The sequence below is a fragment of the Dermacentor andersoni genome, chromosome 11 (genome assembly GCF_023375885.2).
Source record: "Dermacentor andersoni chromosome 11, qqDerAnde1_hic_scaffold, whole genome shotgun sequence".
NCBI classification, from domain to species: Eukaryota; Metazoa; Arthropoda; class Arachnida; order Ixodida; family Ixodidae; genus Dermacentor; species Dermacentor andersoni.
Window position 1 is genome coordinate 108,585,333 of NC_092824.1, and position 15,036 is coordinate 108,600,368.

At 44.2% G+C, this 15,036-nt stretch overlaps 1 protein-coding gene across 3 annotated transcripts in view; it reads right to left on the minus strand.

Annotated features, from left to right (window-relative positions):
• The window catches only part of LOC126539428 (dystrophin-like), a 48,357-nt gene that overhangs the window by 13,654 nt on the left and 19,667 nt on the right, over positions 1-15,036 (minus strand). For 2 of the 3 annotated variants that reach the window (XM_055075377.2, XM_055075376.2), the window contains exons 13-17: positions 13,292-13,380; positions 10,353-10,497; positions 8,038-8,233; positions 7,415-7,593; positions 2,571-2,757 (exon numbers count right to left, since the gene is read on the minus strand). In XM_055075377.2, the coding sequence (XP_054931352.1) occupies positions 2,571-2,757; positions 7,415-7,593; positions 8,038-8,233; positions 10,353-10,497; positions 13,292-13,380 (796 nt within the window). Of the gene's footprint in view, positions 1-1,181; positions 1,242-2,570; positions 2,758-7,414; positions 7,594-8,037; positions 8,234-10,352; positions 10,498-13,291; positions 13,381-15,036 lie in introns of all 3 variants that reach the window. The other variant, XM_050186259.3, reaches the window with a different exon arrangement.

Here is a 15,036-nt window from a genome sequence, read left to right on the forward strand (position 1 = left end):
GAGTGTGACATCCATCGCTAAGCCGATGTCCGCGCTGCCGACATTCTCGCACGAGCGAACAATAAGACGACATTTCGTTTGATCCTCGAAAACTGTGTGATTGCTGTAAAGATAAGTGAAAGGAAATGTGCTACTCATGCGACTCGGTGTGAGGAAACATTGCCGCATGTAGCTATCTAGTACACAGTAGCACAGAAAAGGGACGAGACACCTGTAGAGATAGGTGTCTCGAATCGAGCCATAAGCGGCTGCATTTGTTAGTATACCTTTCGTTACATTTAGGGCTTGAGGAAGAAAAGTGAGTGTTTGATGAATTACACTGAAGTAACACACTAACTTCACTGAAAATCAACATTGTGGGATATCACCGTTAATTGGACTTCCAGCTGCAGTCAATGTGCTTTAGTACCAGTAATTGCTACCTAGAGAGAGATAACAAGAAAGAAAGGAAAGATTTGCTTACTAGATTTTATGGAAATATAGCAGGTCAAAGTGCATACTCTGCCCAACCGCATACATACACAAAAATATGACAGACAGTGAGAAAAAGAAGGAAGTAAAATTTCGCATTCTCATGCTATGCAAACAGAAAGTAGTAGTTCTCTAAGAGGCTGAAGAGCAGAGCCATGTCAAAGTTAGCTGGGACTATGTTGATCATGCAATGAAATAAAAGCTGTCATGCTGAATGCTTCACGCTTGTTTGTAAACTACCCAAAGTCAATGAACTTGCTTACAAGACCAATGCAGACACCCATGCTTGTGTTAGCTGTAGCTCCAAATTTCCCAATGCTTTTGCCACACATGAAAAAGAGAACCAGCTAGTACAGAGTACATTCATGCACATGCCATATTGTGTTAATGGCTATTTTATGAGAGAAAACCATGCTTCTTATTACATAGGGTGTGCTTCGTCGATAATCATAACCTTTTATGACAGCTCTCAATGTTCATTCCCAATGCATTTCAAACACTAGAACATATTCATGAGCTTTCCAAATTGAGAAACTTGAGTACGAGTAACAGCCAAGTACTGGGAACTTCATGCAATCTGGCTAACCAGAGGAATAAGTTTCATTTAAAACTGCATTAGTGTACAGGAAACTTGTACAGCATGCCAAAGACATTGAGTAAGACTACACTGTGAAGCAACACACACACCCCAAGCACCGGTGCTTACTTACGATGAACCAAGATTCGCATATTGGTCAATGTTTAACTGAGAGACCCAGATCAGCGTTCAGCTATAGAAAACAGGGTGAAGGCAAAAAAAACAAGACGAAAACCACTTCTGAGAAATTACATGCATCAATGAGTCCTTAAAGTAATAGAATGTCAGATTTTTAGATCCTGAGCACTTCCACGACATTAAATGACCTTGTCCACATAATTCCTGCCACTTTCCGAGAAGGACCAGCATTACAAATCCAGAATAACAAACATTAATGTGTGCAAGAAACAATGATCTTAGTAAGTATATCGAACAGTTTGTGGGTCATGCCGAATGTGCTTAGAGCATTAAACGCAACACAAAAAGAAGCGCAAAATAACACAGACAGTGCGTGCGTATGTCTGTGCACCGCTTTGAGATGCAAGTACATTTAGAAGGATGAAAATCTGTTTTGTAGAGCTGCACACAACAAGTTAAAAATAGTGAAAATACAAAAGTGCTGTACTTTGAAGTAACCACCACAACAGCTTCCTTGGTTCTTGTAGGAAAGGCTTTTTTAAACACTTCGAGTTTCTTCCGATGGTTTTGTTGCTTCAACATTCAATTCTGATGTAAAAATGGACGTCTGAGCATGAAAGAGTTATGTACACCTACGTGACCACCTAAGAATTCAGTACACTCTTTGCAAAGAAGAAGAAGAAGAAAAAAAAGAAACCATGCCACACCTGCACTCTATGCCTCTGAGCTCCAAAACCTAGTTCCTGTGGAAAGCTGAATATTGAAACAAGTTCACCTGCATTGTGACATGACAGAAAAGGGGCAAACATACTTAGCTAGCGAGACCTGTCAAGTCCGAAATGCTCTTGGCAACAAGCCTATAGTATCATCTAGGGTATCTGAACGCAGGGAGACTCGAGAGTAACGAAGGGAAAAAAGTGACCGGGATGCTGTGGGAGAATTGATTAGCGACTATTGATTGTCTGGTTAGTTTCACGATTTGATGAAAACTATTCTAAAGACGGCACAAAACAAGAAGGAGGATATAGACACAGCATATCCGTGTGCTCCTTGTTTCGTCCCGTCCATAGCACTGTTTTCATTTAATGATGCAAGAGAGTCGAGCATTCCAACAATCTACTGGCTATATTATGGAAGAGTTGAAGTGCTGCCATTCTTGTGTTTTAATGTTGCCATCCTACAAAAGTAACAACCAAATGCATGGTACTACAGTCAATCTGCATGCCTAAAGATACAGATGTGATACAAATGATGAGACACAAATTCTATTTAATTTCGAAAGTGGTGTATTCGCCACTGCACTCTTAGGTTGCTGCCAACTATAGAGTTTGCCAGCGCTGTAGCCAATGAGCTAAGAGACGGGAAATGCCAATGGGAAGCGAACCTTGTTTGGGTTCGGACAGCAGGTCATCCAGTTGCCGCAGAATGCTCTCCAGCTCTCCGTCGAGGGGCAGCCCGGGTAGTGCTGCAGGACAGCCATTGCCCAACCCTGTGGTGCTGGCAGGGTCCACCATGAAGGTCGACTGCACCGGTGACGTCAGGTCGCCAAAGGTGCACTCCTTTGCAGAGTCCTGCAGGTTTGACGAGAGCACCAAAACCAAAACTTCATTTCTTTCCATTTCAATGAGCATGAGTGACCACAGACAAGTTTCAAGCAATTTCAGAAGGTGATGCCCTAGTAGCGCCCTTGCATCAGGCACACAGCTGCTTGCCATATTCAGTGGTCTGGTTATTCAGTGGCCTAGTTAGTGGCCTGTCATAATCAGTGGCCTGGTTGGTAAGGTGGTGCATATATCTTGGCGAATAGTTTCACAGCGTGTGCGGCTGTGTAAGGTAGCATGAACTAGGCATTAAGCAACATGCCTGGCACTGCCAATAAATGCCTATGGAAAAACTGGGGAGGATGTTGATGTTTATTTATACCCTTGTGCATTTTTCGGGGCACTCCAACAGCACATACTCATCAGCAAACAAGGGACGATGTGGAAGATGGCTCCAAATTAATATCAACCATCAGCACTTAGTTAATTGATAAGTGCTCTGGGCAAGCGTTTGTTTGTCGGCGGCGGCAGCAGCAGCCTAACTTATGTCTACTGCAGGATGAAAGTTTGTCCCAGCAATTTGCAATTACCACAGACTCACGTAAGACAACCACGTCCTATGCCTGCAAATTTTCCGATTTCATCACACCGTCTACTCCTCTGCCATCCTTGACTGTGTTTCCCTACACTGGGGACCCCTTCAATTAGTCTAATAGAACACTGGTTTACCCATTCTGCACAATATTTGACCCGCCTAACTCTACACCGTCCTCTTATTCTCAACTAGAAAACCAGCTGGCTGTGTTTGCTCTATAATCCAGATTGCCTGTTCCTTAACATTGCACCTATCACTTCCTTCCTAACACTTGTTGCATGATCATTAGCGTCTTCCCAAGTTTCCTTGTCAGCATCCACGTATCAGCTCTGTAGGTTAGTATCGGTAGGACTAATTGCTGCATTTAGAAGTGCGCGAATAATTAAATACAGTCGATAACCAATAATTCAGAATTCGCGGGCAACGTAAATAAGTCCGAAATATCGAGCATCCGAAAAAAAATGAATGTATCCAAAAAAAAATTTTATTTACGTTTTAAGGTCCCTGTGCAAGGAAGAAGTGATCAATTCATTTCTGCGTGCACTTCCGCTTAAGTGCAACCAAGTCCACCTGTATTTCTGCCAGTTTTGTGTTGTCTCTGTATGCAGATGCAAGGACTGCAAAGGCTCGAGTCAGATCCACATGTGTAGGCTCTGGAGCACACGGCACGTCATCATCCGAGTTGAAGTAGCTGTTTGACAGTGGGAGAACTTGCTCAACTGTTTCGTCATCGTTCAGTTCGGCACACAACAACACCGCCCTGACGACGTCTGCAATGTCTTCAAACGTAACGGTAGCAGGAATCGGCACACCGCAGCTTAGCAGGTCATTAATGTTGTCCACATTTGATCTCGTTGTGGTAGGCCGCAGTTCAGGCTCTTCAGTTGCAGAGTCGGGCTCATTTAGAGTTGGGCTGCAAAGGCACCGTTGGTGCCATTTGACGTGCCCTGTCGCTAACTTCGCGAGAAAGACTTCTTGGAGCCAGCAGAGCGCAAACAAATAAACAAGCACAGAATGGTGGAATGCTGTTGGGATGGCAAATTCAACAAACAAGAGAGCGGGCCATGCACGGAATCATGGTAGAAGGAAAGCAGAGGAGAGGCCCCGGCCAGCATGGATGTATTGGAGAAAGTGTGCCGGAAGACACATGCTGTTTTCCGCAAAGGACCACTGGGACTGGTACCCCAACGTTAACGTTGCCATAGCAACCACAGCTTCTGAAGCTCTCGAAAGTGAGGCAGGTTTTTTTCGGCCTGTGTCTTTCTCGCAGCAGATTCTGTTCGCGAGACAACCCGACTTTGGAGCATGAAGTGTGTAAGCTTGAAAGTTGTGTTATGGGCCCGTGAGTGTGAGTTGTCAGTCAGCAACAGACACACTCAAGTAATCATAGCATGGGTCTTCATCATCTTCAATGTGCCACGGAAAAGCATAAGGGCGCGTCTACTTCACTAAAACTGTTACAGAAGTTTCGTAGGCTTTGTTCTGATGCGCGTGGGCAGCACACACTACCAGCGGCTCGTTGCAATGCAAGTTCGACGCTCCTGCCTATCTGCTCCGGCAAGCTGATTGGAGGCGAAATGGGAAATGGCACACCTACATGGCTGCATTTCCGACTTCAAAAATGTGACGTCAACGCTTCTCCTATTTTGTTTCTTTCCTCAATGGCCAAAACGGATGTGATGACTGCGATGTTGATGTGACCTCACAATACAGACAAACCCTCCAAGATTGGCATTTGCAGTTAAATCTCCCGAGGCACAGTGCTGCAACCAACACAAGGTCTCCGGGATTACCGTCTAATCGAATGTAGATTACCGTCTAATCGAAGTCCGGATAATCGAATGTAGAGCTAACGGCTGTCCAAAATATTGGTCGTCTTTATACATTAAGTCTACGGGGCCATTGGCGGCGACGCGAAACTGTCCAAATTACCGAAACATGTCCAGATTATCGTTGTCCGATTTATCGGTCAGCAACTGTATATGAATTGAACAGTGAACATTCGAATAATTTGATTCGCACATCGAATACTATTTGAAAATATAATACCTACAAGTATTCGGCAGGAAACCCGGCTGTAGTCTGTGCCTTCATGCATGCAGCATTCCTACATTGTGCAATCTCTGTTGGTACAAGGTTCGTCCAGGTCGACAGGACCGATCAAAACGAATAATGTGACGTGGAGAAAGAACAATCAAAGCAGAGCATATGGGAAGCACAAAAGCATGGGCGAAGGTCAGGCTGTGAGTAGCCAGAAGGCACACAGATCGTATCAGATATGCATGTTCACGCATGCAGTTTTGCACATTTCGGAGCTTTCCGCCTACATGCGAGCGCACACAAACTTGGCATGCATGCTTGCAGTAGTTGCCGGCTGGTTGGCCACAAACCTGAACGCTGCTTCAACGACTGTCAGTCTAACCTGTATGCATGACCTCGGGACCGATAACTGACAAGACACTTGTAGGAACATATTAGCAACAAGCTTTTCACGACGGCTTACAGCCCATTAATACGAAGCTGTTTTATCAGGTGTCCACTACTAAAGTTACAAATTGGTGCTTGGTGCCAGATCAAGACAGATCTATTTGTAGCGGTTCATAAAGCTGACAAATCGCCTCACCAAAGAAAAAAACGTGTACAGGATGACTCTTGATCACAGCTGCCATCTTTATCTGCTGCGAGAAACGCCACTCGTAGGCACAGATTGGTCTTTTCCTGTAGTTTCGACGTATTCATCACAAGACTAGCTTTTGATTTACAAGGCAGGCTCAAAAATGTCAGTGCACTGATCGCTCGGCTACAGAAGCATTTACACGGAGGGCAGATGGACACACGACAGAAGGAGAGGGTGGCTGGTTTCTGGAAGAAAAGTACAAAGCAGAAGGTTGCCATTAAGTGCAGTATGGCCTACTATTTAAGTTAATACCTCATTGGTATTCAGGACAACCTCACTTACAATTTCTTGTGCTTCAGAAGTAAAAAGAAGCACTTGATTGTATTCAACAGACTTTCTATCAATAAAAAATATTCGAGACCTTCGACACCTCCCTTTAATAAGGGCAGACTGTACTATACGCATCTCGATTCCCAGATCTCTACCATATTTATTTGAATATAACGCGAGGTTTTTACAGTGGAGCTGTATATGGCTAGGGTACCATAGAATTTTCGTGTCCGCACACAAAAATTTTCATAATCAATGGCTCATATCCCCATATACCCATAAGCACCCATACCCCCATAAGCAAGCAAAAAATGCAATTGCTCATAGCCCTATAAGGCAGAGGCTACAAGCACTCAGCAAAGTGAACTGTGGTTATATTCTTTCTAATCACGCATACAGCATACAGAGCAGCACGTTAAAAACTGTCATCATCAATGGCTCATACCCCCGTTGTGATGACACTACCCCTGTCGTCGCAGTCGGTGATTTCAATGTGAATGTGTTGGAACTGAAAAGGGAGTGGTCTACACGCTTCGTGTTGCAGACTTATCGCTTGTGATGCCTCACTGATCCGGCCCAACCAACCACCCAGCGGCATACGTGCATCAATTTCACATTATCAAAGAATGCGTTTGCAGTTGCGAGTATGCCGATCAGTGTCAGATATCATAGCGACCACAAAGCCATTGTGACTGTCATTACTAGGCGACAGTGAGTGATGGAATAAATTCTTTACCACAAGTTTTCTTACCACAATGTTTACAGCTCCACTGGTCCTCTACCTTCGCAGGGAGGAATGGCCTTGAATTCTTTTCCCGAAATAGGCTACTCTATATCGTTTTATATGAATGTGCATACCATTCTTCTTGGTTCACCCAGCTGCGCTCTTGCCTTATAGTAGTTTCGCCTTATAATCGAATTAATATGGTAAATTGATGACAGTTGCCAACATTTCTTCTTATATAATGTCAGTAGGCTAATGAGCATGTGCAGCACCATGTTTTTGTGCACAAGATTTGTAAGTGTGCAACCTTGTGTTTCTGATGTTCTGATGTTTCTGATGAAATTTTCTGATGTTCAATATTGGACTCTTATTCTTGGTGCTATGCTATACTCGATTCAAAATCTATAATTCGTTAACTTACCAGTGTACCCTTGTTAGCGCAGGCGCTGACAATCTCTGAAGGAGGGGCGCAGGCAATTGGCGATGGCGGTTCTGGAAGCGTGGATGAACTTGCAGCCACGTCCCGGCGCAGCTCCCAGACGACACTCGGCGTTGGTGGTGGGGGTGGAGGGGTGGGTGCATTCAGGGGGGCCTCCATGGCTATTGGAAAGATTAAATGCGAAGCTATCGTAACGTCGACGGCACACTGTCATTCTCGAGACGTGGAAGACCTTCCTTTATTAACAAATGTGTCTCGGCTCGACACTTCTCAACTTTACTATAAGCAGACAGCAGCACGGCCTCTCAGATGACGTAGTAACTTGGCTTCAACAACGCTTATCAGCAATTCCTGCACTGTAATTTTGTACTATGAAATTCTCAGCGTCTGTTAGAAACCTGGGGATGTACAGGTGTCTCCCACAGCACTCAATGTTGCAGGAATCACAGGTTCCTTGTAGTCAAAACGCTTTGCTGCCCCTGAATAACCAAAGTCAAGAAGGAACTCTAGGCCAATGCATGTTTGTAAAAATGGGGCTAGACTATCAGTCAGTATTAGTTATAACCAACGAAGCATGAATAATAAAGGCTGATGTTTTGTCGCACCTTTGAGACCATTGTGAATCTCCATGAACCGATCCATGCTTTTGCATGGCATCCGCCCACCATTGGCCGGCGTGCTCTGGAGCCAGGCAAGGTTGTTCCCCGCTGGAGCCAAGCACGGATGACCACCGCCACCAGGCACCCCATTGGGGACGCACATCACGGGATCCACGCCACTCGTCTCCTCTCTCGATAGCACCTTTCAAAGCAATGGTAAAGAGAACTGTGGCTTAGTCAGGCACTTTGCACTCCTTGCAAATGGGAACACACCTTCCAGTCACAGCCAAACTTGTGCGTAACAAATTACATGTAAATAGTTACTTGTAATCACCTAAACATTTTTATAATTTTGAAATATAACAATTACTTTGTTTACTCAGTAACACTCACTATAATTCAATTACCTTTTTTCAGTAACCAATCACATATAACAACTTACTTTAGTGTCGAGACAAGCTGCAACAAACAACACAGCTTAGAGAACCCGAATTTGGCAATAACTACAGCAGAACAGTCGAGACTGTATCGGGCAGCAGCCTCGCAAATGCTCATATTCAGACAGGAAAACCCAAGGGGCTCAGTATTTGTTTCATCTTAACGCTCCATCGGATGTTAGTTGATTAACTGACCAGGTTTTGCAGTATGTCTTGATAGTGAAGGCCACTTAGGACGTTATAGCCAGGAAATCACACACAAACTTTCCAGCTTTTCTCTGAACTGGGAGCATGTTCTCGAATTCCCAGCAACAATGAAGCACTGCTGTTCATAGAGGACCTAGATGCTGAGCAAAAAAAAATCTTGTGCGCAAGATCCGTATAGTACATTGCAACACTGCCCTACCGTCCTGAATGCATATTGAGCGAACTGGCTAACCTCCTCCTCTTTCCCTCTTTTTCCTCCTCAAGGATGTTTTCACAGCAGAGTTTCTGCTGATGTCCTCACAAAAAAAGAAAAAGAAAAAAAAAAGAGCGATTATCAATTAAATTTTTAAAAGCAATTGTTAGTGCATATAAACAATGTATGAAGTGCTGCAGAGGGTGCATTGAAAATTGTCATACCAGCTCGTTCTCTTTACTGTACCTATGCAGTGTAAATAAAAATTTTGAGGAAAGTAATACAAAAGTAGTCAATTACTATTGTGTAATTCCTCAATTACTTTCGTGGGACAATATTTGATAGCTGTAACCGATTACATATTAGAAGGAAGTAATTGGAATCGGTTAATTTTTCCCTGTAATGTGTGCAAATCTGGTCACAGTGCATGTATTATGTGGGGATGCTCAGTCTCTCACGCATCCCCTGATGTTTTCCCCGCATGGCTCTCGCGTCTTCTGTAATTCAGCATCTCCCCGTAGCTAAGCACCGGTGGCGGTCGGTGTGGTTGCAGCATATTACGAGAGAGGGCACGAGTGTTGTGCTGCTAACGCCACCTAACGGCGAGATTAGTCGGGCGCGACAGGGAGTAGGCTCTTCCCTCTTCGGCTTAGGGTCAGCGGGCGGTGTGGACGTTCTGTGTGTGCGCCGACCCGCTTCACGGGACTGTCTTGCGGAAGGACTAGGAGTGCAGCACGATAATGGACGAATCGTTCTAACGCGACATCGTTCGCGTGACTGTGCACGTGAACGACTAGGCGTTTGTGTCCAGCGTAGGAGTAAACATATTCGCTCGCTGTCCAGTCACAGCGAGTCTGATTTTCTTGATTTATCAAGCGCCCATCAGCGTAGTAATTCGGCTAGCAGGCATTAGGATGTGAAAGATGCAAAAAATGCGCTTGTGACTGTTTGCACTACTGTGTTGTCGTTCCCTTGCTCCAAGAGCACGTGCGAGACCTCACACCTATCAGCATCAATAGCTGATCAAGCATAAAATCTCAGAAATTTAAACAAAGCCTAAGTAAGGATGAACACATCCTTAAAGTTGTAATTGCACACCGATGTGAAGCTGTGCAGCATGGTCGTAAAAAGACAACCAAAAAAATGCGATCATACACACATATAACTGTCTTTTTTTGTTTGCACTTTGTTACAATTATGTAACGCTACTTCGCATCCATAATCAAGAACCAATTATTATTAATAGAGTAATTAAATATAGATCAAGAACCAATTAGCCTTCACAGAACATCCAAACAGAACCTTCAAAGAGTAATAATAGTGCACCATCATATTTGTCAACCTAGGAACTTCAAAATTTGTAAACATAATGCAAATGCAACACCGAGAAGTGAGGAGAGCGAGATTACTGCGCATTTAAATAAAGAAAAATTTGAAGTTTCTGAAAATTAGGTGCGTTGGCAGGTATGCACCATATTTCTCACCTGAAGAAGACTGCGCATGCGTTTCAGCTGCACCTCCACCTGCGCCAGGTGCTGGTGGAGGTAGCGCTGCCGGAGAGGTGACGAAGGCACCGATGTTGGGCTACCCGTGCCGAGTTCTTTGGCCGCTACCTCACGGGCAAGGTTCCTGTGGGGCACGTAGGGGCCAGTCAGAAGCAGGGACGACATATATCCAAAAGACCTACACTCGAATGTTATATAATAAAGACGCATCAGACAAGAAAATATATTGCTTATATCCAATATTTGTTATAAGCATACATTTGTCGCACGCTGACCCAATCAGACTCCAATATAATGAACAAGAATATAACGAATTACCAAATACAGTAGATCCTCATTGATACAATCCCATTATCTATGGTTTCTCGGCGCCAACATTCGTGATCGAGAACTCAAAAAATGACCCATTATAGTTTCACTTATTTCTTACCGGTTTATATCTTCTTGGAAAACTTTCGGCACCAACGTTCAGCGCCTTGCCAGATTGCGGTCAGATGAGACATTTTCACAACGCTAGATCCCACGGAAATAAAGGCGCGAGGTGTGTGCAATCCAAAACAGCAGCTGCCCGCCGCAGCAGCTTCCCCGCAATACTCGCCCACCCATCTCGCGTGAAGACGTCAGGTGCGCACTTAGTCTCCTATTTCGGTACCACCAAATCTCCTCCTGGGTCATCGCATGCCGCATTCACAGCTATCGTGACCAATCCTATTGCGACAAGCATCTTCAGCTATCTGTTTCACAGCGCTTGGGGCATAGTGCCATTGGAATCGTATTGCACACATTTAAAAGATGACAACCCAAACGCGCTGTCAGTCCCTACTGCAGGCGGCGTGAAGTGAATGTAAGTGAGTGAATATGGTGCTTGGCAGCACCGTATTCCGGCATTGCCCACCAATTTGATCTTGTTTAGGTTTCCTATCACTGTCTCAAAACACTATGCAATAACAAAATGACAACGTGCGTCTCAGGTCAGGTCGCTTGGGCCCGACTAGATAGACATGCGTCAGCTTTTCGTGCCAGTGATCCACGTTTAAAACTTGCTGCAGGCCGAATTCGAGAAGCGCAAACGTATGTTTGCCAAAGCCACAAAAATGGCAACGCCATATTCGGCGCCAGCAGCTCGGCACACATATGCTGCAGAAACTTGCACAATGCTTTGCATCACACAGATGCCAACTACAGCTGAGTCTACAAATATTTTAGTTAGTTTGGATCGTACGTTTTCATGATTATTATGTTTTTCGTGTTTTTTTTTTTTACAATAGAATGAGGTTCTACTGCGTAACAAAGTAAATTTAAAAGGTTTCTCACCAATAAGAGCAAGTAACGAATAGTATAAGCTTCTGATAAATACCGTATACATATATGACAAAGGTATTTATGTGTCTTATGCAATTGCAATATGACATTTGACTAACAGTGCATATATAACAGCGCAGTATACCTGCCCGACCTGTGAGCTTTACAATTCACAAAATTCTCAAAGACACGACCCCGAAGGAAGGAAAAACAGGATGTGGTTGGGGGGTCAGAATGCATTTCTTTAGAAGTCTGCCCTAAGCGCAGATCTTTTGCATGTTACTTATTCATGTAATTAACCCTTTGAAGGTTTTTGTCATATATGTACGGCAGCGGTTTTCTGTCCCGCAAGGTCTTTGCTATAAGGGTATGGTTTCGACCCACCGTTTGAAATTTCGCGCCATAATGACTATGCGTGCTCACTGGGAGGTGCTGCAAGACGCGTTTGAAATTTGTGCTACCTTCTTGCAGAGATAAACAGAACTGATTTCTAGCTTCAGCGCATCGCGCAGACTGCGGCAACACCCCTTTTGCGGTTTCGGTTTCACCACGTGATCACAACGGAGGCGCGCGAAACGTGATCTTTCTCTTTGTCGGCACTCTCTTGCAGGGGTTGCGGAAGTTGATTTCTTTCTCGATTGGCACTGCTCTTAGCTTGTTTATCACCGCCGCTCACGAGGTATTCTCGCTCTCTGCGGCAACCCGCTTACGCGAGAGGGTGCCTCAGACCTCTGCCTTGCGTGTGTCAACACAACTCGTCACTCCAAGAGTTCTGAGTGATGCCGACACCAAAATACTGTTCCTAATTTCTTTTTACTATTTATTCCCGACTTTATACATCTTGTACATTCAAGATCCGCAATAAAGTAATTTGACCACCTGGGAAAGTTTCTTTCAAAATAATTCGACCCTCAAAGGGTTAATTGTAACTTATTTTCTTATGCACCACACAAGCAGAAGCAAACTTGGAACAGCAAGCAGCAACTGACAGACAACAAACTGTTTTTAGATCTCACCTGCTTCAGGAGTTTGTCCGTATAAACTACCTTGAAGCAAATACCTCTCTGGTGTTTTTTCACCATCAGAAGACTTCAAAGGGTATGATCAGAGACCAATGAGCGAAGGTTTCTTGGACCAAAATTAACTTTTCGTAAAACTAGGCAATACATTTGCAAGACTGTAGAATGAGCCCAAATTCATAAACTTCAGAGAAAATTTAAGAGAGTTGGCAGGTATGGAGCAATGCTTTGGTGCAGCCTGATTTGGTGCCAGACAACAAGATGAGCAACATGAAGTACCTGCTTCAGGAGTTTGTCCATATAAACTACCTTGAAGCAAATACCTCTCTGGTGTTTTTTCACCATCAGAAGACTTCAAAGGGTATGATCAGAGACCAATGAGCGAAGGTTTCTTGGACCAAAATTAACTTTTCGTAAAACTAGGCAATACATTTGCAAGACTGTAGAATGAGCCCAAATTCATAAACTTCAGAGAAAATTTAAGAGAGTTGGCAGGTATGGAGCAATGCTTTGGTGCAGCCTGATTTGGTGCCAGACAACAAGATGAGCAACATGAAGTACTAAAACTCATCTCTAGGGTGAGTGAAAGAAGTTGACCTGTTCTCTCGTTCGAGCCGCTCGATGATGCTCTCCAGCTCCTGCTGGTGGAGGGTGTCCAAGCATGGTGCCATGAGCGCATTATTGTGCTGAAGGATAAATAAAAACAGCAGAAACATGAATCATTAAACATCATGCTTACAACAGTACCAAGTGCAAGGAATGCAGAAAGCAAGACAAAAGATTTGAACGTACATGTGCCAACTACCAAGTGTTGACTTTATTGAACACTGGTAAAAGGCACGTTAGGCAACCTCGGCTGAGCGAACAGTAGCATCAAGTAATCAGGTTCAGCAAGAGATCTACAAAAAATCTATGCAGTCAAGATCATGCATCTCACCAATCCAAAAGAACAACAAGTTCTTAGCAGCTGCTTGCTGAATAACATCACGCAGAAAGACAGCGCTACAGTAGCGCTGTCTTTCTTTCTGCTCTGTCTGTCGCTGTTAATCTTTCCTTTCTCGTATCTTTGCACTCCAATATCATGTTGCCCAAATCAATAACTTAAGGAAATGCATTGAAAACTGGCTTTTGCAGCTGTCACTGAATTTCCTGAGAAGGCATGTTTTCAGTATTTCACTCATGTTCCCCTAATGCTACCAATAAAATATGAGTGAGGCTTCAAAGCAGGAGGTACAGTGATGGAACAACCATATTCGACCTTTCGGAGCAGATTTGGCACAGCGTCAAACGTACATAATCTATGCACCACAAGATCTCAATATTAACTGAAAAAGCAAACAAATATAGAGGAGCCGGCTTTTTCAATATCAATGCAACAATCGGGATAAAAATTACCAGGCTAGTTTTATTCATCTTGAATAGAATGCCTCTCCCTGTGGTGTGAGGTCTCACCCGTGCTCTTGGGACAAACGAATGATGACACAGTAGTGTAAACAATCACAAGGGCATTTATTGCACCTTTCATACACTAATGCCAGCTAGCCGAACTGCTATCCAAAGAACATGCCGATGGGTGCACAACAAATCTAGGAAGTCCAACTCACTGCGACTGGATATCGAGTGAGTACGTTAGCCCCATGCTGGACACCAATGCCTGGTCCTTCGCGTGTACGGTCGTGAAAACAAACATGCCTTGCGAGACGGTCTCACAGAGGCATGCATCAGCACATGCGCGGAACGTCCGCACTGCTTGCCAACCCCGAGCCAAAAAAGGAGCAGCCTTCTGCACCCAAGTGACCCGCCGTTAGGTGGCATTAGTAGGGCAACGCTTGCGCCACAGTGCGCATATCGCAGTATAATGATGCTGCTACCATTTCGACTTGCAACAAAATTTTTTTGCATGTTCACCGTGCTTCAAGCAAGATAAAAGAAAAAGGACATCTAAAGAAGACAACACCCTCTATGATGCACACAACTAAACTAACGTTACAGTGAAGACATCCAGAGGTGTATTTACTTTTACCCAACGTGCACTTAGGCAGGAGAACGTGAAAGCTGTTCGAATTACAACCCCAAGATATGCCTTTCCGACCGTGTGGGATTGCAAGGAAGACCCCAATAATACCAAATTATTAGCCAGTGGTTGCTAACCTCCCCGTCTTTCCCTCTCTTTTTTTCCTCCGAGCCAGCGATTGAGTACATGTATTACAAGGTATCTTTAAAGGGGCACTGTCTAATGACTATGCTAAAGAATGTGCGACTGATCATTATCTGAAGCTGTTTTTGACCCGAAAGCCTCCTTGAGCAAGCTTCAAGTCACAGTGGTACGAGCAATACACGAC